This window comes from Rhipicephalus sanguineus, chromosome 3, assembly GCF_013339695.2.
Source record: "Rhipicephalus sanguineus isolate Rsan-2018 chromosome 3, BIME_Rsan_1.4, whole genome shotgun sequence".
Classification (NCBI taxonomy): domain Eukaryota; kingdom Metazoa; phylum Arthropoda; class Arachnida; order Ixodida; family Ixodidae; genus Rhipicephalus; species Rhipicephalus sanguineus.
This window is the reverse complement of record NC_051178.1, coordinates 25978688-26003574: the sequence shown is the minus strand read 5'-3', so window position 1 is coordinate 26003574 and position 24887 is coordinate 25978688. Positions and strand designations below refer to the sequence as shown.

The 24887-nt window shown below is 48.0% G+C and overlaps 1 protein-coding gene across 1 annotated transcript in view; it reads right to left on the bottom strand.

The window, feature by feature from the left end:
* Positions 1-812: 812 nt before the first annotated feature.
* Positions 813-24887, bottom strand: part of LOC119386511 (probable thiopurine S-methyltransferase) — an 85918-nt gene continuing 61843 nt past the window's right edge. The window contains exons 8-9 of the mRNA XM_037653777.2: positions 1640-1684; positions 813-1556 (exon numbers count right to left, since the gene is read on the bottom strand). Of these exons, the coding sequence (XP_037509705.1) occupies positions 1441-1556; positions 1640-1684 (161 nt within the window). The 3' untranslated portion in view covers positions 813-1440. The remainder of the gene's footprint in view (positions 1557-1639; positions 1685-24887) is intronic.

Below are 24887 nucleotides of genomic sequence, written 5' to 3'. Positions count from 1 at the left end.
ACAACGTCAGGGGAACCGTTGCCCTGAGCTTAAAGTCATATATGACGAGTAACAATTTCAGGGAAACCTCCAATAGAAGGACCATGAACAGTGATGAAGAGAATAAAACATTTACAGAAATCTATGTCGACTTATGGCTGCTTCGCATACTACTCAGGGTTCCCTTTGCGGGGAGGTGGCGGAATTTTTTTGTAAGTGTAGGAGCTCTGTGCACATCGTGGGCTTACCAGGCACGTCGACAACACTGGCGCTTGTTATAGAATTAGTGTCTCGTTTTTTGTTTTGTTTTGTCGGAGACTGCGCTCATGCGCTGCATCGAGCATTCTTGCACATGGCCCTCGCCATTGTTGAACCAAGTTTAGCGGTGTCCACGGTAGTTCCTGTCTGACGTAACAGAGTGGGCGAGCTTCGAGCACATGTGGCGCGATCAGTTTCAATATCGTCGTTAAAATTCGATAAAGAAATTCCCGAACTACGTGGAAGGTTTTTGATATCTAAAAAATGGAGATACCATAAGTTATCATGCACTACGTCTTTCGAATATAAACAATGGTGTCAAGTCAGTAATTAAAATAATAATTAACGAGTTCTCGTCGCAACCGCGTCATTTCAGCTACGGCAACGTATTCGCTCCTCGACGTGTAATTCATGTGCGAAAAACACCTGCATTGTTTACGAAAACACCCTGCATACATGAACTAAATTTAAAAACAAAACCATAAGATTAACTAATAAAGACTCTGGGTGTGTTCCCCAGCGGGTAAAACACGCAGCTTCTGAGCGTGAGATCATGGGTGCGAAACGCAAAGAAAACTGATTGTGCTTTAGATATTTACTTGTTTATAGGGCTTCGTCGTACGCGACAGGGAGTGGACGCGGGGACGCGCAGTTTTCTCGTTGAGTCGCCCTAAAAATGTTTTCGCAGTCAAAATGTTCCAAGAAAATATTATGTTGATTTATTTTGGGGTGTCGTTCGTCAATCCTGTCGTTGCATTCATTTCAGAAAATCTAACACCGCCATGAATTTCACAAGAGCCCAGGGCAACGATATTCGCAGGCTCTCCGCGACCTCACTATATTCGTGGTCAGTTGGTACAGCGCGCTTAGCAGCCGCCAAGAGTGCCGCAGCTGCTAGTATGGCAAGGTTGCAAGACAACTGGCTGTTCATAACAACCTGTCAAAGAATCAGTCAATTAACTTATTATTTCATCTATACATATAATAAAATCATAGCTGAACATAGGCAGGACCCCGAAATGCTATTCAGGGTTGTATCAGGGCTCCATGTGATAAAAGATAAGATAACAGTGAACTAAAATACACATATAAATAATTACCTTTGTTACCCGCAGTTTGTCTACAAACAAGTGAAAAAGATTTTATTTTTGAGATGGTATGTCTACGAGTTTTCAACGCCGTTTCGTTTACGTGGCCAAACAACTAGCCTTGAGTGCAAGGTTTCTTGAGGTGCCACAGCGTTTCCTTGATCAGTTTCGATCTCACATAGGAGCGCTCAACGAAGGTGATACCCATTCTTGTGATCTCGTAGTCGTCCCCTAGAAGGAAAAGAGGACAATGCGGCATCGCTTAGGGGAGTGCCTCCTTGCACCGAGTTTGTGCGCGCGAATCTTTGGCTTACCATAGAGCTCCTGGATCACGGGAAGCGACACACTCCGTGGGAAGCCTGCAGAATAGAATGAGTAGTGTTTCGTAGAAAATCAGCCGATCCCACGCCATGTGGGAAGCGGTCTCATGCGAAGCAGCCAATAGTTCTATGCCGCATTTTTGGCCTTGAGCCAAGCGTTACAAGATGGATCGACGTGTTTTTGCGAATGGAGAAATTGTGTGCACATACTGGCCTTACCAGGCACTGTCCTTTAAAGGCAAACTTACGCTCCGACGTAGTATCAGCACTGACGTTAGAGCGTTAGAGCGAAACAAAGTCCACGCTACCGTGCGATCATGTGAATATCATACGTAAGTTCGCGTATTCCTCTGCGGACGAGCAACGCTTGAGTATAGCTTGTTGAATCATAGGAATACAAATGTAATGTCCATTAGATTGCTTTAAAAGAGGGACCAACACTGGAACCACAATTGACATTAACCCGACATGACGCCTGTATCATAGGAGTACATATGCTGTGTTTAATGCTTTGTTATAAAATTAGATAGCCAGCACTACAACCACAATTGATGTTGCACCGACATTACACTTGCATAGCGCTTTTTTTCTAAGCAAGTTCTATACCTGGCGACGCTATGTGGTAGAATGCCCAGCCACGGTGGTCTAGTGGTTATGGCACTCGACTGCTGACCCGAAGGTCGCGGGATCGAATCCCGGCCGCGGCGGCTGCATTTTCGATGGAGGCGAAAATGTTTGAGACCCGTGTACTTAGATTTAGGTGCACGTTAAAGAACCCCAGGTGGTCGAAATTTCCGGAGCCCTCCACTACGCGTCTCTCATAATCACAGCGTGGTTTTGGGACGTTAAACCCCAGATATTATTATTATGTGGTAGAATACATGACTGTCACGCAGAATGCTTGGGTTTGATTCCTGCTAGGATCCCAATTTTTATTATTTGCATTTGTCGGGTCTCCGTTGACGGTGTCGGTTTTTTCTTAACGCTCTCCTCGGTCCGAATGGAAAGACTATCCATTCAAGGAAGAAACAGACCAGGATGCAGACATCACAGAGGCAGAAGTGAGGGCAGCCCTGCTAGGCATAAGACGAAACACGGCACCGGGAGAGCAGACGGCATTCATTATGCACTACTACGCAACCTCGATGATAAGGCCATCCATCAACTCACTGACCTCTAGAATAAAGATCGGAAAAACGGAACACTTCCTCAGGAATGGCGGCATGCCGATATCATATTAATTCCAAAACCTGGCAAACCTTTGTCCCTTCGAAATCTGAGACCCATGTCCCTGACATTGTGTGTCGGGAAAACTCTTCGAACACGTTGCTCTACCGCGCCTGGAAGATCGCCTCGAGGCGACCAGCTTCTTTCCTACCACCCCATTCGGTTACAGCGCTAATTTGTCGACACAGGACGTACTGCTACAACTTAAGGAAGATATCGTGGATGGTCCAAGTGTGGCTCAAACTATAGCAATTTTTGGCCTTGGATCTTAAGGGGCCACTTAATAATGTCTCACATGACCACTTTTTAAACAACCTTGCCTCCTCCCGATGTGGCAATCGCACCTACGATTCCGTACGAGCGTTTTTATCTGACCGCACGGAACCATTGGCCTTGGGGAACTTGGGGAACTCTACGCCGATATCACGTCACAATCTGGGTAAGCAAAGGACCAGACGGCGCCATTCCAGACGAACTATAGGACGCTGTCAATGTGGTTCAAGAGTATGCCTTAGTCGGAGGACTCACTTGCGCAGCTGAGAAGTCGGAACTCCTGCTGGTGTTTAAACGCCGAAAAAGAACCAACATACCACCAGGCGTTACTGTGCATCTGAATGGAAACCTTATTCTAAATGTAGATTGACTCCGCATATTAGGACTTTATATACAACACAACGGCAAGGCCACATATACCCTCCAACTACTACGCAGACAAATCGCCCATTTGACTCATATGATTAAGCGCATTACCAACCACCGACATGGACTTCTCGAAAAAGATATTCTCCGATTGGTGCAAGCCCTCGTCATAAGCAGATTTGCCTACCACCTCCAGTACCACGACGTTACTCAAACCGAGACAAACCGTATGGACACCCTTCTCCGCACGGCACTACAGGCTGCTCTGGGACTGCCCCGTCACGCGTCAACGAAGCTCCTTCTACGCCTTGGGGTTCACACCACCATACGAGGACTAGTTGGAGGACATCGTAACGGCCAAATTGAACGTCTCCAGCGGACAAGACAGGGCTGTCTCATTTTCTGTCGGTTGCGATACAGGGTGTTAAACAAACCGCAACAAGAACCGAAACATCTTTCATTCGACATTAGGAGGAAAATTTAAGTAGCCCCCATACCCCGCAATATGCACCCTGATCGATATAAAGGCCGGAGACGTGGAAGAGTTCAAGCACTAATGCGAGTCGTCGGTGACGGCACATCTAACACACCAGTCCTTTACGCTGCTGTGGCCCGATATCCACAGAAACGGGCCACGTGTCTGGTCGTGGTGGACAATACCGATTCTGTAACGGTATCGGCTACGCTTAACACCCTGGGCAGCGGCACGGCAGAAAGGCTGCTATCGCCCTTGCTATCATGCACGTTTCACAAATACCAGCACTGGACGAACCAATCATCGTGGTTACTGACTCACAAACTGCCTGTCGGAACATAGCGAAAAGAATGTTCACACCCTACACATACCGCATCCTGACATCGATACACTCACTTTGTTACGCAGGGTGCGAATCCTCTGGACACCTGGACACGCCTCTCTCCATGGCAATGAACGCGCCAATGCGGTAGCTCGAGGGATCACGAACCGGGCGTCATCGGAAGAGCTGTCCAACCCAGACGATGCACGAACAGAACCACTAAACTACACTGAAACGCTACATTACCGATAAGTACTGCAGATTGTGCAAGTTGGTGCATTATAATTAGAGACCGGAACTTCAGGCAAAATGCCTATTTTTTCTTGGAGTCCGTTTCGAGCCTATTTAACATATAAGCACGTACTAAGGGAAGGGAAACGTTTTAATCAAACATTTATTGTGCCTATAAGTGCCTATTTCGAGCTTCGTGCCTATATCAGCTTTTCAGCGCCTAAAATTGCCTTTTCGCGTTCGTCGAGTACACGTTTTGCTTAAATGAGCTGTTCATACGGAGGAAAACAAGAAGCATTTAGTGTGGCGATATTAACTTCAACAGTCGCATAGCGCGCTAGTTATGTTTTTTCGTTTACGTTTTTAGCTCCTGTTAAGGCGCGATTACAGTGCGGGTTAGGGTAGATGCGCGCATTCGCTTCGTGACGTCGACGAAAACAGACCTAGTTCGACGCACTGCCACAGCCAACGTATAACTGGACTCGGCCGATGTGCTCCGACGCATGTGACGCTCGCCAACGCGCCAATAACGTCGGTCTATCAACGCGCCTTTACGTGAGCGGGGCTAGAGTGTATCCCAGCGAGGTAAAGCGAAGCTAGCCTAGCGCTAGTGGGCCCCCTTAAAAGATCTCCGTCGCTTGGTTCGAGAGTAGTGCACCTCGGCGGTTGCGTGAGGGAGGCTAGAGTCTACTCTAGCAAGCCAAAGCTAAGCTACTCTTGCGCTGCAACCAACAGCCTACGCGTCAGTTTCGTTGGCATTTGTGTTCATAACTGCAGCTGTCGGTAGTCTGCCGAGCAATGCCGAAGAAAAAGACGCCGAAAAGTGTCCTTTTCAGGCAATGGACCAGTGGATCGCAGTGCTACTCCGTCGATGGAGAAACGGTATTTTGCCATCCATGTGGAAAGCAGGTGAGAAGACATTGCAAAGGTCAATATGTTGCGTTTGACGTCCACTCAGAAACACGCATTGGCATAAAGCTCCCAACATTGCTTACGCAACTGCCAATTCGAATAACCCCTGAACCTGGGCAAATAAGATGCATTTTTTGGTGACTTCACGGGCACTCAGATTCATTGTTTTGTTGTTTTTATATCCGCATCTGTCAACTCGCATGCAACAGGAAATGTGCGGAGCATTTTCGGTCGAATACAGGTATAAGCATTTCAATTTTAAAATGCACGCTCGGGCTCGTGTTATCTAACTTCGCCATTTCCACAGAGTTTTTCGACAGCCGCAAGGAAAAGTACAAGCGCAAGTGCACTAAAGAAGTTCCACGTATCCAACGCACCTTCCTAGTGCAATTCGCTCTTTTATTCTCGCAGGTACCATGTGAAAAAAAAGTGTCATCTGGAGCAGCACGAGAAAACAACGTTGCATAAAGCCAACGCTCTACGCAACCAACAAACAACGTCGAGGCAGTCGTTCTTGTCTGAAGCTTTTGCTCAAGGAAAGAGAAGTGAATTCAGCGCAGACTTATGCGAAGCATTGGTCGCTGCTAACATCCCTTGGGCGAAGATCGAAAACAAGACATTCAAGAATTTTTTGCAAAAGTACTGCAACCAGAATATACCATCAGAGTCCACTGTTCGCAAGCAGTACCTGATGCCAATGTACGAGGACACGTTAGCAAAAATCAGTCGAGAACTCGGTGAATCATACATATGGATTTCAGTGGAAGAGACAACAGATGCGACCGGACGATTACTTGGACATTTTGTAGTTGGAAAGCTGGATGCAAAAGAGAAAACAACACCTTTCTTGGTATGCTCGAAACAACTGGAAAAAACGAGCGGTGATACCATCGCCTACTTTGTGAACTCGCCCGTTGTTACCCGCTGGGGAACTTGGCTGAAGGCAGTGGACTACTACAACAAACACTCCGCTGGTGTTAAGGCTGTTATAAACAGTTTTGCAGCGGACGAGAGCATCGCCGTGAGAAGAGTCCAGACTGTTCTACACCACGATACACTTGAATCTGACTTGGCCTATTTGTGTGCTCATTTTACTTTCCTTGCACAAAGCATACAGAAACTTGAAAGTTCGGGCGCCGCTCTGACTCAGAGTGTTGAGCTAATTTTGGACCTGCAGGAAAGGTTCGCCACCCTCCCCAATGGACCTGTCGCTGACAGGGTCACCTCGAAGATTAAATCTGTCTTGGACATGAATCTCGGATTTTATTTGCTAAAACAAGTGTCTAATCTTCTGAGCGGTGCCGATTCGAAGATTCCAGATGAAATTAGAGCATCGAAAGTGCCGGACTACAAGTACGCTCCACTAACTTCAGTGGACGTCGAGCGTTCTTTTTCCGCGTACAAACAAATACTGACTGAAAGAAGGCACAACTTCAAGCCCGAAAACCTTGAGATGGTGCTGGTTTGCCACTGCTTTCATAGCCTTTCTCACAGTGTCCAGTCACCGTAGCTTTTACTTAAATCTATTCAAATGGTTATTCTTCTCCTAATTCTTTTCATGAAAAAAAATAAAATTAACTTTCCCAAAGCACAGGATTTGCCTGCTCTGTTTGTTAGAAGGAAGATTTGTCCTGAATCACGCTGCTGAAGTAATTATGAATTCTGCCTATACATGCCCAAACGATAGTTTTTAGCGCCTATATATGCCTAAATGACAGCATTTAGGGCCTATTATAGGCGCCTAAAACCTTGTTTTTTCGTGCCTGAACTTCCGGTCTCTAAAATTTATAATACTGTATTGGTATAGCGCAGCTCAGTTTGAGCGTGAAGAAAAGAGGCAACAGCGGAGAAGGAAACACAGGCAACAGGATGAGCGCTAAACTTTTAACTTTTGTTCATTGCATGACCCTACAGCACATTATATGGCTCACCTCACAGCCCACGTGACACGGCAACGTGACCAAAAAACAACTAAACATGTGGCGCAGCACACGTGACCAGAAAACATTCTTCATGTCCTGATGAGACAGCCTGTCACGACTCGGGGCCGAAGCACAAGCTTCTCCCAAGATGTGGCATGGGGGTTGGGCCTCTGGTGTATGGCTTGCGCCAATCACCGGTATGAAAGAGTCAAGGGCCTTCTCCAATCAACGAACACAAAAAAACTTTAATAATGAGTTAAAACAAAGAAAAAGATATTCCCAATCGCACAGAACAGTTATCTAGAATACAAGCGCGAACTAATTGTACATTCCACAATTATTCAGATAAGTGCAGCATGCATGAAAATTCAAATATGTCAAGACACTGAGCAGTATCAAATGAATTACCAACAGCAAGAGCCGAGCAAATAATTAGAGTCCGCAGTCCACTAAGTTCAAGCGAATGACATACGTAACCGGGCGCAGCAGAGTCCTTCAACACCGGCGCCGTTCATGAGCGACCGTCGAAGCTGGCGAGATGGGTCAGCGGCGGCGGCACGATGACCGGGGGTGCTGGGTGGCTGCGTTTTGTCCCGGGAGTTGCCCAGCGTGGATCTCTTCTCCGGCGCAGAGCAGACTGATGAAGCATAGGCTGGGGCCGTTTTTTATACGTTTCTCCGGCCGCCGGTCCCAGCTTCTAGTGTAGTGTCGATGCATCCTTGAAACGGTCACGTAGGTACTGGTTGCTACCGTGCATGGTTCACACTTCACTTTCGGTGTCCTTCACGGGCGAACCATTAGCTCACAGACAAAACACCAGTCACGCGGTCGCGTAGGCACACGGTCTAAGACGTAGCTCGGGTACAACGTCCCGTGATTCAGATTCCGCTGTCGGTGACTTTCACGGCAAGCCGTTTAACAATAGACAAAACAAAAGCATATGATCTGAAACGTGGCTCGGACACAATGTCCGGTGGTTCAGACACAACACAAACAAAAGCACATGATCTGACACGTAATTCGGACGCACGTCTTAAGGCTCTGGCTCTGCTGGCGGTGACCTTCACGGCAAGCAGTTCCATACTAGACAAAACAAAAACAAGGCACGCAGCTGGGGTGCTCGTCTTACGGCTCACGCTAACACACACTAAGCGGTGCACGTACGCTCACGGCACACCATTCTTAGAGCAGAATCAGAGCGCTTTCGCCTTGGGCGTAAGTGAAAAAAAAAGACAAAAAGGAAACCCTTTTCATGACGTACCTTAGGACATTATGCGCAGGCAATGTTAAGCATATGCGACTTTTGTGACACAGCCATATTCGTCAAACGCTCTTACCCACCCATACCAATTTTGGTCTATATCAAGTTAAGGAGGCGATCACGAGAGCACCCAGACGTAGGCGGCTAGATAGATGGATAGATAGATACGTAGATACAAACGCTCAAAGTACCTTGGGTTCGCTAAGCAAAGCTTCGCGTTTAAAAATAGTAATCACGTTATGTATGTTTGCAAATCTGAACGATAAATGAAACCTCGTTGTACCACACAATAATGGAAACGTTTATTTTGAAAATATACCAGGACTCAAAGTTCTTATGTAGTTCGAGCAGTCTTGTCACAATTTAAATTATTTTTATTATAAGCATTGATGTTCATCGCTCTATATATACATGTCCACTACAGTGTTTCCACCACTGTGAATCTATTGAGCCCATTCTATCAGCGGAAATAACAGAAAACGTGAAATAAAATCTTGCGGGCACTTTTGCGCTAAGTGGCGTGAAGTTTGGCGCAGCGAAGCACGGGCCCATGGCCGCTCGTACTTGTTGATGGCTCTGTCACGCAGACCTCCTCAGCAGCAGCTTTCACGGTACCTCTGTCACGCATACCTCCTAGCAGCAGCTTTCACGGTACCTCACATGGGCCTCAAGATAGCGCATCGGACATCAACTACTGCGGCTGAGCTGACCGGCGTCCGACAAGCTGCCCACTACATTGTACTGAGTCCCGCGAAGTGGACATTATTTTACCACTACAAGCCGGCACTTCAACTAATCAGCCATTACATGAAGCAAGGAGCTGCACACAGTCCTTTGGTGTACGAATGGATTCCCAGTCACTGTGGCATAGCTGGGAACAAAGAGGTTAACGCAGAAGGGAAAATGCAGCCAGCACACTAGCGGCGAATTCATATCAATTCACTTTTCCCGATATGACATCAACGCCTTGCTGTCTACGTCTATGAAAACATCTATGACACGATTATGAGATAAGCCTGATTATCGCCAAGGGCGCCTTTATAGACGACTTTGGTCATGCTTTTCGGCTTCCATTCCAGCTAAGAAGGGACCGGAAAACGCTGCTGCATAGATTGCGTCTGGGTGTTCCATATGCACGACGATACCTTTGTAAGATTGGACAGGAGCAAAACCTTAACTGCAGCGTGTGTCACACGTCGAAGACTATTCACCACATCCTGCGCGTATGCCCTCAATACGCGACCGAAAGACAGTCCCCTCGCAGGACAGTGACTCGTGCCATACCAAGGTCACCTATCATTGTACCTCCCTCTTTCTTTTCCCCTTACCCCCGTGAGGATTAGCAGGCTAGAAACCCGCTTATCAAGCCGACCTCTCCTCCTTTCTCGTCATTGAACTTCTTCGCGTTGAGACAACAGACTGCCCGAAAGGCGCTTCTCTCCCTGGAGCGGCCGTATTTCCTTACAACAGCGTTTGACAGCGGGGCTGTTAAAGCCGAGCTCAAGTGGGCGCAGTATCGCCCAACAGACAAGTTTAAACTGCGCGAAGAAGACAACACGATAGAAAACAGAAACACGCCCACACACAAATCGCTGAAGTATAGCATTTCCTTGGGCTAGTTGGTGCACAGATTCAGTAGACAAACTGCACGAAGAAGACGACATGTAAAAACATAGAAGCACGCACACACGCCGATGCGCTTCACGTGTGTGCGTGTTTCTATGCTCTTGCTTGTTGTCTTCTTCGAGCTGTTTGTGTACTGAATATATGAACCAACTAGCCCAAGGAAACGTCATACGGTGATTCCACGAGAAATCGAACATGCATGTCCGGTTGAGATTTTTGTTTTGTCTGGTTTTTTCATATGTTTTGTGGGCACATTCAAAGCGAACGGAACCGAAAATTTTATTTCCAGAAAACGCTCCCGGCGCGCCAAGAAATATTTGCATGTGGCTGCGTCGGCGTCCTGTTTTTGTTTGCCGCAATATTTTCCGATTTCACGGCCGAATTCAACGCGTACTTAAACGCTGTGTCAAAATTTTTTTGCTGCTGGTTTTAATAAGCATCACTCTAAATTACATCCAAGCTTTCTTTATGCTGTCTTTCAAGAAGTAAAAATGGCAAACACCACCAAAATCAAAACGTTTACTAACATTGATGCGCCTATGGCGCGTTTCCTACTTCACACGGAAACTTTAAAAAAAAAGTCAAATATAAAACAACGCCTTTGCAACATTTCTGGTCAATATTATCTTCCCGCAGAGAGCACAAAAAAACAAAAAGATACTTAACAAGCGAGTTTTTTTTTAAACCTCATTTTCAAAAATATAATAAAAAAATCGGTTGTCAATTTTGGCGAAAATTTTTTTATCGAAGAGCGCTTACGTGATTCAAAGCACGGTGTCAATATTATATGTCCTCGTTCGCTTTGTTCACAACATGCAACGGGCCGAAATGTCCTATGCCCACTTCAGTGTCTTTTCTGGTTATCAGCTAGCACTGTGCGTAAATCTAAAGTTTTAATTGGGTCATTCCATATCAAGTGTACCCGGTAAATTTTCGACCATCTCCGATCGTGCTGAAATAAATTGGGCTGGTATGTGTGAATATCAGATGTAGTTATTGAGGCGTTATATTCCGGGAAAGAAATTAGTGTTGTCTAGAGGGCGCTTCGAAGTTGGGGCACGGAAGTGAAACTATGTCGTACACAAAAATTTATATAAAATCACTGGTTTTAGATATCACTATGTGTGAAGAAGAAGACGCGCCGCCGGTCAGCAGTATCGCGAACGCTCGCCGCGCGCTGCTGGTCGCTGGCATCTTTCTGGACGGTGCTCTGCCCCGATTCGCTGTGTTTGTTCGAAGCGTCACCACAGGAACGCATCGCCAATAAACCTCGTCTCAATTGGTGGAGGGTGCTGAGGGTCCCCGTCAACTGAACCTGGAGCTGCGAAGCAGAACACTTCCGCCCGTCATGACAACCAACGTCGACCAACCGGCCCAGTCCGCCCAGTCCGGCAGCGGCACCGGAGTTCCTCGGCTGAGGCACCCCAAGGTTTTCAGCGGTGCCGATGAGACCGACGTAGAAGACTGGTTCACTAACTACGAACTGGTGAGCGCGCACAACAAGTGGGATGACGCCGACAAGTTGACCCATGTCGTATTTTATCTCACTGACGTTGCCGAAATGTGGTATCACAACCACAAAAGCGACATCCCGACATGGTCAGTATTCAAGACGTCTTTCGCTGAAGTGTTTGGCCGACCCGCTGTCCGCAAATTTCGCGCCGAACAACGCTTGCGCACTCGAGCACAGAAGACGGCCGAAACGTTCACGAGTTACATTGAAGACATCATCGATCTCTGTAACCGTGTCAACGCCGCCATGCCTGAGTCTGACAAGATTCAGCACATCCTCAAAGGGATCGACGATGGCGCATTTCAGATGCTCCTGGCCAGGAATCCTCGCACCGTTTCGGAAGTCGTCACCTTATGTCAAAGTTATGACGAGTTGAGGAAGCAGCGCGCCCTGACTCGGCCATTTTCATCGCACGCCGACTCGCTCTCGAGTCTTGGTACTGTTCCCGAGCACTCGCCGACGCTTCAGGAGATCAAGGACTTCGTGCGCGAAGAAGTTGCTCCTCAACTTTCCTTGGTCCCCTTCACACAGGAGCCGCCCTCTCGTCTGCCGCCAACGCTCCGCACTGTTATTGCCGAAGAGGTCGCTCAAGCCGTTCCCGTCGCTCACCATCAGCAGTCCGTGGCCGCGCCTCTTACATATGCGCCGGCTATGCAACCCGTAGCCTCACCTCTTACGTATGCCCAGGTGGTGCGTAGGCCTCCCCAGCAGCCTTACCCACCTATGCAGCAATATTCCCACCAATCTGCACCTCTTCCTACATCTTGGGCCGAGCCGCGAGTGAGCACTTCTTGGAGGACTCCTGACAATCGCCCCATTTGTTACGCCTGCGGTACTCCAGGGCACGTTGCGCGAAATTGTCGCCGTCGCTTTCAAACATCCAGTGACGCTATCCGGCCGTTCCAATACGGCGCTCATCCCATGCGCCCATCTCCTACCCGACACTCACCACCGGATGCTTACACTGACCTCCCTGCCTTTCCGTCGCGCCGCTCACCATCTCCTCGACGGCGATCGCTCTCCCCAATGCGTCGCCGACCCGGACCCTCGAACCAGGAAAACTAAACGCCGCAGTTCAAGAGGCAAGAACTGCGCCATCTTCGAACTGCCCAAGTCCTCGCACTTCTCCTGCTAACGTAGTTGCCGTATCTGTCGATGGTGTTCCTTCGTTTGCCCTTGTAGACACCGGCGCAGCCGTTTCTGTTATAGCCGCCAAGCTCTGCCGTTCACTACGCAAAGTGACCACACCGCTCTCTGGACTGTCGCTACGCACGGCCAGCGCACAGCACATCACACCTCTCGCAGCCTGTACTGCCCGCGTATTCATACAAGGCACTATGTACGTCGTGGAGTTTATAGTTCTTTCTGCTTGCTCGCACGACGTCATCCTCGGGTGGGATTTTCTATCACGTCACAATGCCGTCATCGACTGTGCACGCGCTGAAGTTGAATTTTCGCCGCTGTGTGCAGAGCCATTCCACGACGCTCTTGTTCAGCTGCCTAAACTCGTCGTGCGCGAGGACACCGACATTCCGCCTGCCTCACTTGCCGTTGTCCCTGTCTTTTGCGGTGGCCTCAACGATGCTACGGTCTTGTTCACACCTTCCGACACCTTCTTGAGTCGCAGAGCCGTCCCACTGCCTTTTGCTGCTCTTGACATCGCTGCCGGCCACAGCAATATTTTTGTCTACAATCCCCTCTCCGCACCGGTTACGTTGCTTGTCGGCGAATGTCTCGGTCGCGTGGAAGAGCTTGACTCTTCGTTCTTTCTGAACATGCCAGACGAATCGTGTCATACTGACTCGAGCGACCTTCTTGCCCTTTCAACACCGGAGGGCTCGTCGAGTGAATTATTCACGAGTTCAATCGCCGATACCCTGACTGCCGCAGAACGCGCCGCGCTTCTTCGACTTCTCCAACACTTCTCGACTTCGTTCGATGTTTCTCAGCCGCAATTGGGCCGCACGTCGGAAGTCCACCACTACATTGACACCGGTTCGCACCAGCCGTTGCGTCAAAGACCGTACCGCGTCTCTGCTGCAGAGCGTCGCGTCATCAACGACCAGGTGGAAGATATGCTACGCCGTGGCGTTATTCAACCATCCCACAGTCCTTGGGCATCTCCTGTCGTGCTAGTTCGCAAGAAGGACGGGTCTATTCGCTTTTGCGTCGACTACCGTCGCTTAAATAAGGTGACGCGAAAAGACGTCTATCCTTTGCCGCGCATCGACGACGCCCTTGACAGCCTTCAAGGAGCAGAATTCTTCTCGTCCTTAGACTTACGTTCTGGCTACTGGCAGGTTCCGATGGCTGAAGCTGATCGCGAGAAAACTGCCTTTATTACACCTGACGGGCTGTACGAATTTAACGTGATGCCCTTTGGCCTTTGTAACGCACCTGCCACGTTTGAACGACTCATGGACAACACATTGCGTGGCCTCAAGTGGTCTATGTGTCTATGCTACCTCGACGATATTGTCGTTTTCTCTCCCGATTTTCCTACCCATCTACATCGGCTCAGACAGGTTTTGACGTGTTTAACCAACGCTGGACTGCAACTCAACCTCAAGAAGTGCCGCTTCGCCGCGCGAGAGCTGACCATCTTAGGCCACATAGTATCTAAGCACGGTGTTCTACCCGACCCTGCGAAACTTCGTGCCGTCGCCGAGTTCCCGAAGCCTGTTACCATTAAAGAGCTTCGAAGTTTTGTCGGACTGTGCTCCTACTTCCGGCGCTTCGTCCGAAATTTCGCGTCCATCATGTCGCCGTTGACCCAGCTCCTACGCGGTGACACAAACCTCTCCTCCTGGTCTCCTGAGTGCGACGTCGCGTTTGCTACGCTCCGTCGTCTGCTCACCTCTCCTCCCATCCTTCGCCATTTCGACCCAACAGCTGCAACTGAAGTGCATACAGACGCTAGTGGGGTCGGCCTTGGCGCTGTCCTCGCCCAACGTAAGCCCGGCTACTCCGAATACGTCGTCGCCTATGCGATTCGCACGCTGACAAAAGCAGAGACCAATTACAGCGTCACTGAAAAGGAGTGCTTAGCTCTAGTATGGGCGCTTACCAAGTTCCTCCCGTATCTGTACGGTCGCCCGTTCGACCTGGTAACGGATCACCATGCCCTTTGTTGGCTCGCCACGTTGAAAGATCCGTCTGGCCGACTAGCCCGTTGGGCACTCCGAATTCAGGAGTACGATATTCGCGTCATCTATCGCAGCGGACGCAAGCACTCTGACGCGGACGCCTTGTCCCGCTCGCCTCTACCTCCAGACTCGGCCTGCGCAACGAACTGCACAAACTCAGTCACATCTCTCGACATTGACTCCGTTGCTACTGAACAACGCCGTGACCCATGGATCGCTTCTCTTTTCGGCTATCTTTCTGGAGCATCGACCACTCCTGCATCCCGATCTCTCCGACGCCAAGCTGCCCATTTCGCCATTCGTGATCGGCTGCTACACCGACGGAACTACGCTCCCGCAGGCCGTAAATGGCTCTTGGTCATTCCCCGCAGCTTAAGATCACAAATATGTGCTGCCTTCCACGACAATCCACAATGTGGCCATGCCGGAGTTTTCAAAACCTATGAACGTATTCGCCATCGCTACTACTGGCGCGGCATGTACAACTTTGTACGAAAATTTGTTCAGTGCTGCCCTGACTGTCAGCGTCGCAAATCACCGCCTTCACGCGCGTCTGGAGCCTTGCAGCCACTTCCGTGCCCTGCCAACCCCTTCGACCGCGTCGGCATAGATCTCTACGGCCCACTTCCGATGACACCGGATGGCAATCGGTGGATCATAGTCGCTGTGGACCATTTGACACGCTACGCCGAAACTGCTGCGCTGCCAAGTGCCACAGCGCGGGACATAGCGTCTTTCGTCCTACGCCGATTCATCCTTCGACATGGCGCACCTCGGGAACTCCTTAGTGACAGAGGTCGAGCCTTCCTCTCGGAAGTCGTCGAAGCTCTGCTGTCCGAATGCCACGTTGTTCATCGACGGACCACGGCATACCATCCGCAGACTAACGGGCTCACCGAACGATTCAACCGCACCCTCGGTGACATGCTCGCGATGTACGTGACATCTGATCATGGTAACTGGGACCGCGTTCTTCCATTCATAACGTTCGCATACAACACCGCGACACAGTCTACCACGGGATTCTCACCTTTCTTCCTCCTGTATGGCCGCGAACCTTCGCACACCATCGACACTCTCCTACCATATCGTCCGGACGCTTCGGAATGCCCACCTGTGTCCGAAGCTGCCCGACAAGCGGAAGAGTGCCGCCAACTCGCGCGCACCTTTACATCCCAAGAACAACAGCGCCAGAAGGAAAACAACGCCGACTCACCTCGAAGTCCCAGCTATTCCTCTGGATCTCTTGTATGGCTGGCTGTTCCCTACCAAACTCCTGGGCTTTCCTCAAAACTCGTCCCAAAGTACGAAGGGCCTTACCGTGTTTTGGAGCAAACATCCCCGGTGAATTTTATCATTGAGCCAGTTTCGCCATCTGACGACATGCGCCGGCGTGGACGTGACCTCGTCCACGTGGCACGTCTCAAGCCATACCACAGCCCTCTGCCTCCAGACTCCTAGGTCGCCAGGATGGCTCTTTTTCGGCGGGGGCGAATTGTGAAGAAGAAGACGCGCCGCCGGTCAGCAGTATCGCGAACGCTCGCCGCGCGCTGCTGGTCGCTGGCATCTTTCTGGACGGTGCTCTGCCCCGACTCGCTGTGTTTGTTCGAAGCGTCACCACAGGAACGCATCGCCAATAAACCTCGTCTCATATGAAACAATTTTTGCTGAATTTCAGGGCGCTGCTGTTTCATGGCTTTGATAGTTCATTCATTTCTGTTTCAACTTTCATTATTTTTCGCCTCGACGAAAAATCGCAAGATGCTGCATGTTTAGCATTTCGTAGAAAGAGCAGCGATTTTTCCGCAAGTAATATATTCCCATTGGGGGTTTTGTAGGTTCCTATAGTAACTGATAAAAATACTGCGGGATCGAAAGAAGCAGAAACGTTGCCACAATATTGTGACAAAGTCGGGAAAACTAGCGTTTTGACCCATATTGGGGCTTCATTTTAACAATGTAGCGGTCCAAGTAAAAATATGACTTTTGCATCGCTGTGTAGTATGCTTTGTGGGTATGACGTACAGGAAGTTTGCAAAGAGTAGTTTTTGGTTTAAGCGAGAAAACAATTTTCTAACTGAACAACCACAAGGTCGCACGAAGTTTTCCTTTGCCTCGCCTTCACTGCATAGCACATCAGCGGAGGATTCCAGCGGGAACCTTTTCGCCGCAAATAATGCACGTCATACAACTGCTTGCCACTTATTTTAGTAATACTGCTGTATATAACGTAAAAATGGCGATAGCGCTAAAATTATGGAACGGTACAGACCATCAAAGGGCAGGTAATATTCAACCGCTTCATCGTCCAAAGTGGCAGAATTATAGCGAAGTCAATGGCCTGCAGAGCTGTTCCACGGCGTCGTGTTTGGCTTCTGACAAATAAGATACATGGTCTTACGCAATTAATAACGGCATAATTAAGCTATAGTTTGTTTAAGTTGATTTTATGACCTTTCAGGTGTAAACCAACGCGTGCCCTATACCGGAAAAATCATAAAAACAAGTTAAGCAAACTCTAGCTTAACTGTGCCGTTAAATTTTTCTTCTTTCGATCCTGCAGTATTTCTATTAGTTGCTATAGGAACCTACAAAGCCCCCATTGTCAATATATTACTCGCGGAAAAATCGCTGCTCTTTCTAAGAAATGCTAAACATGCAGCATCTTGCGACTTTTCGTCAAGGCGAAAAGTAATGAAAGTTGAAAGAAAAATGAATGAACTATATAGTCATGAAAGCGCAGTGCCTTGAAATTAAGAAAAAAATGTTTCATAGTAATGGCTCAAACCAGTGATTTTCTATAAATTTTTATGTACGACAAACTTTCACTTCCGTGCATAATGTTCGAAGCGCCCTCTAGGCAACACAAATTTTTTTCTCGAAATATAACGCCGCAATAACTACTTCTCGCATGCACACATACCAGCCCGATTTTTTTCAGCACGATCGGAGATGGTCGAAAATTTACCAGGTACACTTGATATGGAATGACCCAATTATATTGCAGCACAAGAACTTCGCTGGGGTGACTTGACGAAAAAAAAAACTAAGAAAGACATATTCTCATATTTTATTTGTGTCCAGGGTGTGCTGCTGCGCCCTCTGATGGCTTGACACGTGCACAGTTTGCAGCCCACAGCCTCAGCTTGCCCCTGCATTATTCTTTAGTAAGGAGCATGGCAGACACCGCGAGGACGTGTTTTAGATGACTTCTCCAAAACTTGCCTTGCACACAAAACAAAGTATCTGTATGCAGCGGCCGGCCAGCTTAATCCGTAACTAAGTTCCGCAAACAGCAGCGCGCTGCTGTCGAGGTGCTCTCTCACTGCCTGCTTTCCTTCCATTGCGTACATTGGATACTATGTCATCCCCATTCGACATGCACTGTGCCTAAATAACATTTGTAAAAGATTGCCTCAGCCATTTCCCGAGCCGTTTATTTCGCTTCCCGCTATCAGATGTTTTCGGCGTCGCGGATAACTTCTTATATCACCTCGACCTTTACCTCTGCGTTTCAGCAGCCAGAAAACGCGTGGTGCTGCATGATTAAGCCATATGTGGCCGACACCTTGCTAGGTCGTGCTTTCCCACGTCGAGAACAGCAGAGGCCAGTGGTGGCGCCAGACGGACATCATCCTTGGACAACGAGCGTGGCCCACACGTTAATTACCACAGTACAAAGTCTTTAGACAGCCTTCGTCATAAAACGTGAAACCGTGAGCCATTCTGGAGACTCATTCATGACAGCAGCGCAGAAGTGAGAGAATGAGTGCGGCGCTGTTCAGTATAAACGTTTCGACTTGTTCTAGTTATTTACTACACGCGACGCGCGCGGCTCACGGCTAGGTTCGAGTATTCTATGCCGATTATTTACGCGTGCACAAAAAGAAGAGTGCTGATGAAGTAATTTTTGTCGCGTGAATAATGCTTTCTTTTCCTGCAATTAAGGTGTTTTTTCTGCAGGTTTTCGGGTTGCTTATCTGCGGAAGCTGCTGCCATAGACTCAGCATATTCGCGACACATATGTGAGTAATTCTTTACGCGTCACAAGGAAATCATGTATACATGTGTTGGAACAGCGATGAAACAGGCGGATTATTTCTTCAGGAAGAAGAAGCGATTGATATCTTCAACAGGTGCGTCCACATTTCTTCGAATGCTTGTAGACGAGGTTCTAGGATGCAAAATGTGGAGGGCGGCACCAGCCCAGCCCGCACACGCTAGACAAAAATAAAACCTGAGAATACATTTTTTTTAAGACAAGTCACCAAAGCGAAGTTTCGCTCCAGCAAAATTATTTGAACTACATTTACGCACAATGCAAGCTGATAAAACCAGCAAAGACACTGAAGTGAGCGCACACAGCATAGGACATTTTGGGCCGTTGTGTCTTGTGAACAAAGCGAATGAGGACATATAATATCGAAAGCGTGCTTTGATTGACATAAGCGCTCTTCGATAAAAAATTTTCGTCAATGTTCAGACCGGAGTTTGGTAGTTTTCTAGGTTTTTTAAATAAACTTTTTTTGAAAAATCCTGCTGCTTTAACTTCCTTCTTCTTTTGTTGAGCTCTCTTTAGGAAAATAATCTTTAGCAGAAATGTTGCAAATGCCTTGTTCTACATTTGACACTTTTTTAAGTTTCAGTGTGAAATAGGAAACGTGCCAATGCGCATCATTGTTAGCAAACGCTTTTTTTTTTTGCGGCGTTGTTTGCCTTTTTTTATATTTTTTCTCCTGTGAGGACAGCATAAGGAAATCATGCATGTAATTCAGAGCGATGCGTAATAAAACCTGAGTATTAAAACTTTTTGACACAATGTTTATAGTTCGAGTTATACCGCTGTCACACGGGCACCCGTGAACTCCGTTTAACTCCCTCGTCTTTTCCTCGAGGGAGATGGGGTTCATGTCACATGGTCACCATTTCGCTGAGGAAGTTAAATGGAGCTTTTGGTGGAGGGATTTCGGTAATGACCATTTCGGCTCGATGGAGTACTCTCGTTCCCAGCCAGCTACTGCTACGCTGAAAACCGCACTTGCAAAATCGTCCTAATGAGCTCAATTATAATTTTGCTCTTTTTTGCGTAGCATTTCACGCCCCGTAGTGTAAGTTTTGGTTGTATTTTTTCGGACATCAGCGCTTGTACTCTCCACACCAACGCCTCGCCAAGCCACCGCTGTGAAGCGTCGCGCCATATTTGTTTCTGCACGTGTGAGGCGCACGCACAAGCACTGTGACAGCAATGGTGATTCCGAGCACTTCATCAACACACAAAAACACGTTTTTGTTGCTTTAAGGGCGACTACACAGGCAAAAAATTGGACGTTTCGACGAGCGCAGCAGCGCTCTTTCTACCCCATGCGGCAACCGTCGAAAGCTTGCACCGAGCCGTGTAGCACGGCCACAACTCTATTCTGATTAAGCTCCATTAAGGAGTTCAATGCGGAACGGAGATAAACGGAGTTCGGTGGTGGCCGTGTGACAGGGGTATTAAATTTGGCTGTGAAATCGGAAAATATTGCGTTAGGCAAAAACGGGATGCTCACGCCACCAGATTCAAATATTTTTTTGGCGCGCTGGAAACGTTTTTCGGAATTAAAATTTCAGGGTCCATGCACATTCAATGTGCCTACATAACAAAAAAAAGTCAACTCTTGGCTCTGACTCGGTCTTTGGACCACAACCGCGTTTGCTGGCGCACTAAAGGACCTACTCTAAATTGTCCGCGCTTTCGTGGTGCGTTTCGGGGGGCCGATACGTCAGCCCTTGGAATCTGTGCGGCGATTAGAACCCGATTACCGGGACTAGTGACAAGTGGTCGCGTGTTCTTCCGGACGTCATTTCTCTTGCTTATATGCTGTTTACTTCGTAGGATAATAATTTTTGGGCTTTAACGTCCAATAACCCCGATATGATTATGAGGGACGCCGTAGTAGAGGGTTCCGGAACGTTTCGACCACCTGGGGTTCTTAACGGGCACATAAATCTAGGTACACGGGCCTCAAGCATTTTCGCCTCCATCGAAAATGTGGCCGCAGCGGCCGAAATTCGATCTCGCGACCCTCGGGTCCGCAGTCCAGCACCATAACCACTAGACCACCGTGGCGGGTACGTCGTGGAAGCTAAGCTAGCTCGCAGAAGCTGTGCATAACCGTTACAGTGACTGCAGACTGTTCTGGCTGCCGGCGTGCCCTCGCCCTTCGTGAGAGAAAAAGCGGCACGCTGAACGAAGAAACACTATGGTGTGTAAGGCTGCCAATGTGATCCTTTCACGGCTGCTATCTCGCTCCAGCTGTTCTCCTTCATTGGGCAACGTGAGTTTTCAAACTATTGTGCTATTGTGCTCGTGAGCCGTTGCATCGTCATATTTTTCTGTCTGCAAAGCAGTTTGCGATATGTTACTCTCTATTGCTGTATATTGCAAGCAAGCCTCTTTCTCAAATATTTCTTGTTCATCCTGCATTCGTCTCGCACATGACTGTGAGAGACACTGGTTTGAGCAGCGAAAGTTAAAGCGAGGGACGAAAGGAAGGAAGTCGCTCTACAAACAACTGAAATTTCATTTCTGTGCGCGCGGCTAAATAAATAACCAAACACGGACGGTCATCAACATGTATCTAGCAGTGATTGGCGCCTGGTGGCGTTTCCACGAACAGTCTTTCTTTCTTTCGTTTTCCTTTCATCCCTCGTTGCAAGTTCCGCTCCTCAAACCACTGTTAGCTACGAACGAACTAGCTCCGGTGAATACCGTTTTGATTTTTAGAGAGCCTTAAGGATGCGGGAAAAAATCCCGTACTTATTAAAACGAAGTAAAAGAGCAGCACTCTAAAGCATATATGATATTGTTACGAGGCATTCTGCATGAGCACGCCTTTGGAGACAACCCAGGGACAAAGAGACAAAGAAGAAGCTGGAATGCGGCGCGAGATGCTGGCAGCCATTCGGTGCCACAGCTACTTGTAAATATTGTAATATACCCGCTTCTGTCTCTTCAGTGTATTCCTGATTCCCGTGACAATATTTTGCGCCATGTCGCCTACATGCAAATGCACGACGTCGCTACCGCTTCCAGTTGTGACGTCATATTTTATTTTTATGTTTTTTGCTTGCTTTTAGTTGTCGCCGCATTACGTAGATGGAGACGGTGGCAACGAGTCTCCAACATCCTCACACATGGGCTTCATTGGAAGTTTTCGCTGCCAGTTTACATATACCTTGGATTCAGCCCCTCGCCCCCCCCCCCCCCCCCCCCGTAGTTTTTCCGCGTAACTGGTCGAAGTGCCCCTGCAGAAACGAGCTGCTTGAGCACAGGCTCAGCGACGCCGATGCCAGCATCTGAAAGCCCACGACGCCGAAGAAGGTCATCGCCGCAGCCGAGACGTACGCGCATGCCTCTACGAAATTATTTGCTTCACGCATGACAAAATAAAAAAAACGAAAGCTGCGCTTAAAATGACACACTCAGACTATCGTGAGCTTCGATAATTCTTTTGTAAATTTAATAGACTGTAAAAGTTAATATTTGGCTACTACAAGTGTCTCGTCTCCCAAGTTCGCGATATTTATGTCTTGGCAGTGGAATTGACGAATGGTTGTCACAGCAAGGCCAAACGAAACCTTGCTGTGATCTTGTTGTCATAGGATAAACAAACGCGGGACGATCGTATTGAAGGAACTCCGAACATTGACTAAGGTATAAGCACGGGCGAGTTAATGCTTCAAACTTGGATACAGCGCGAAAAAAAAAGAAACAAGGCACACAGGACGCAGACGCCTGCGAGAAAAAATTCCACTAAGACACGTGCGTCAGCTTCCCTTCTCTGCTGACAACAAAGAAACCTATCTGCTAATCGTGCGCGACCCTCAGTGGTATTGTTTAGTACTCTGCCTTCCCTTACCTTATCCTTCCTTTGTTGCCGCGAAATAAGTGTTCTTTCACGCAAAAGAACTCTAGCGCCTCGTGCCGTTTACCCGTCTGCGATTTGTCTGTTTCTTTCACGCTTTACCTAAGAGACCGGACATTGACCGCGCTTTTTAAATGCGAAGCATTTCTTAGCGAACATAAGGCACTTCGGGCGTATCTATCTATCTATCTATCTATCTATCTATCTATCTATCTATCTATCTATCTATCTATCTATCTATCTATCTATCTATCTATCTATCTATCTATCTATCTATCTATCCATCTATCTATCTATCTATCTATCTATCTATCTATCTATCTAGGCGCCCACGTCTGGATGCTCTCGTGATCGCCTCCTTAAGTTAATGTGGACCAAAATTGGCATAAGAGGTTAGAGGGTTTGACGAATATGACTGTCTGGTCATGACATGAATAACTTGAAAATTCTTTCGCATACATCGTCAAACCCTTTCCTCCTGACACGTGTGGCACATACCCGTGTACCACGGGCCGTGGCATGCGGGTATGCGCCATAGATGATTGACAGTTTATATTTACCTAGGAACGGCTACAGCAAACGTTGGTAATTTAAATGCGAGAGCGTTAAGAAAAACCGACACCGGCAGCGTTGACCCGACAAATGCAAAGAATAAAACTGAAGATACCAGCAGAAATCGGACCCAAGCATTCTGCGTGCCAGTCAGGTATTATCTGTCTATTATCAATCCTATACCAAAACCAGGCAAGGATCCTACAATTATAGCCAATCTCCGTCCCATATCGCTTACACCGACCATCTGTAAACTCACTGAGAGGATGATACATACGAGGATAACCAACTATATCGAATATCACGCATCAGGATTGCACCCGTCTCAAGCCGGTTTCAGACCCAACATGGGAACGCACAACAACCTCTGGTTGCTTCGAGGAGTCCTAAATCGAAACAACTCACGATGCGGACCTCCTGACTATATTTTAACAGTCGACATGCGAAAAGCTTTTGACAACATCAAACAGGACCACATCCTATCGAATCTAGCAAGAATATACCCCAGCCAACGAACGCTTGAGTGGATCGCAAGATTTCTGGAAGCACGACCAGTACGACTTCGCGCCAATAGTAATACGTCCCCTGCGATTTACTATCTCGACCGAGCCGTTCCTCAGGGCTCTATTTTGGGTCCTCTGTTTTTTAATGTTGCCATGCCCAGTGTAGCTTAAGAACTGGAATCGAACACTGGTGCCCGCTATACCATTTATGCAGATGATATAACCATTTGGACCGAAGCACAGGACTATGGCGGGAACATTCGGGATATGACAAATGAACTTCAAGCTGCTCTGATTGCACTCGAATATACCCTTCCAAAAATAGGGCTGACCTTAGCGCCAGAGAAAACTCAACTTCTTTGTGTCAATGGCAGACGTAGTGCTCTTCCAAGAGAGCAGGCAATAACATTAACACTAGGACCACATCAAGTAGCAGCAAGACACGGGCACAATAAAATTCTCGGCATTCCCATCCACAGCTGTAATACGGGACATCTTTGGACCACCGAGCTCAAAAAAGAATGGCCAAAGCTACTGAACACAATAAAGCGCATCTCCAATAAATTTGGCGGAGCACGCCAATCAGCCTACGCTACCATAGTCAGATCAATCGCTATTGGTAAAATCACTTTCGGAGGCACCGTCATATCGCTGTCAAAAAAAGCCGAAAAAACTCTGCAAGTTCTCCACCGACACATCCTTCGGACTATCACGGGCCTCCCTAAGTTTACCAATACACAAAAGCTGTAGAACCTAACGCCCATCCCACCCATTGATGATATTCTCAGAAATGCGCAGACATCTCTATACAACCGTTTACACCTCACCATACAGGGGCACGACACCCTGCTTTGGGACACCCGACGTGTCCGTATGGAACCCCGAGACATGGCTAGTGAAGATAGCACCCTTAACTTTCCTCTCCTGTACCACTCCAAGACATCCACACCACTCCCAATCGGAGCCACTGCGGCGAGACAGCGGCTTTCTTAGCGACACCATCTGC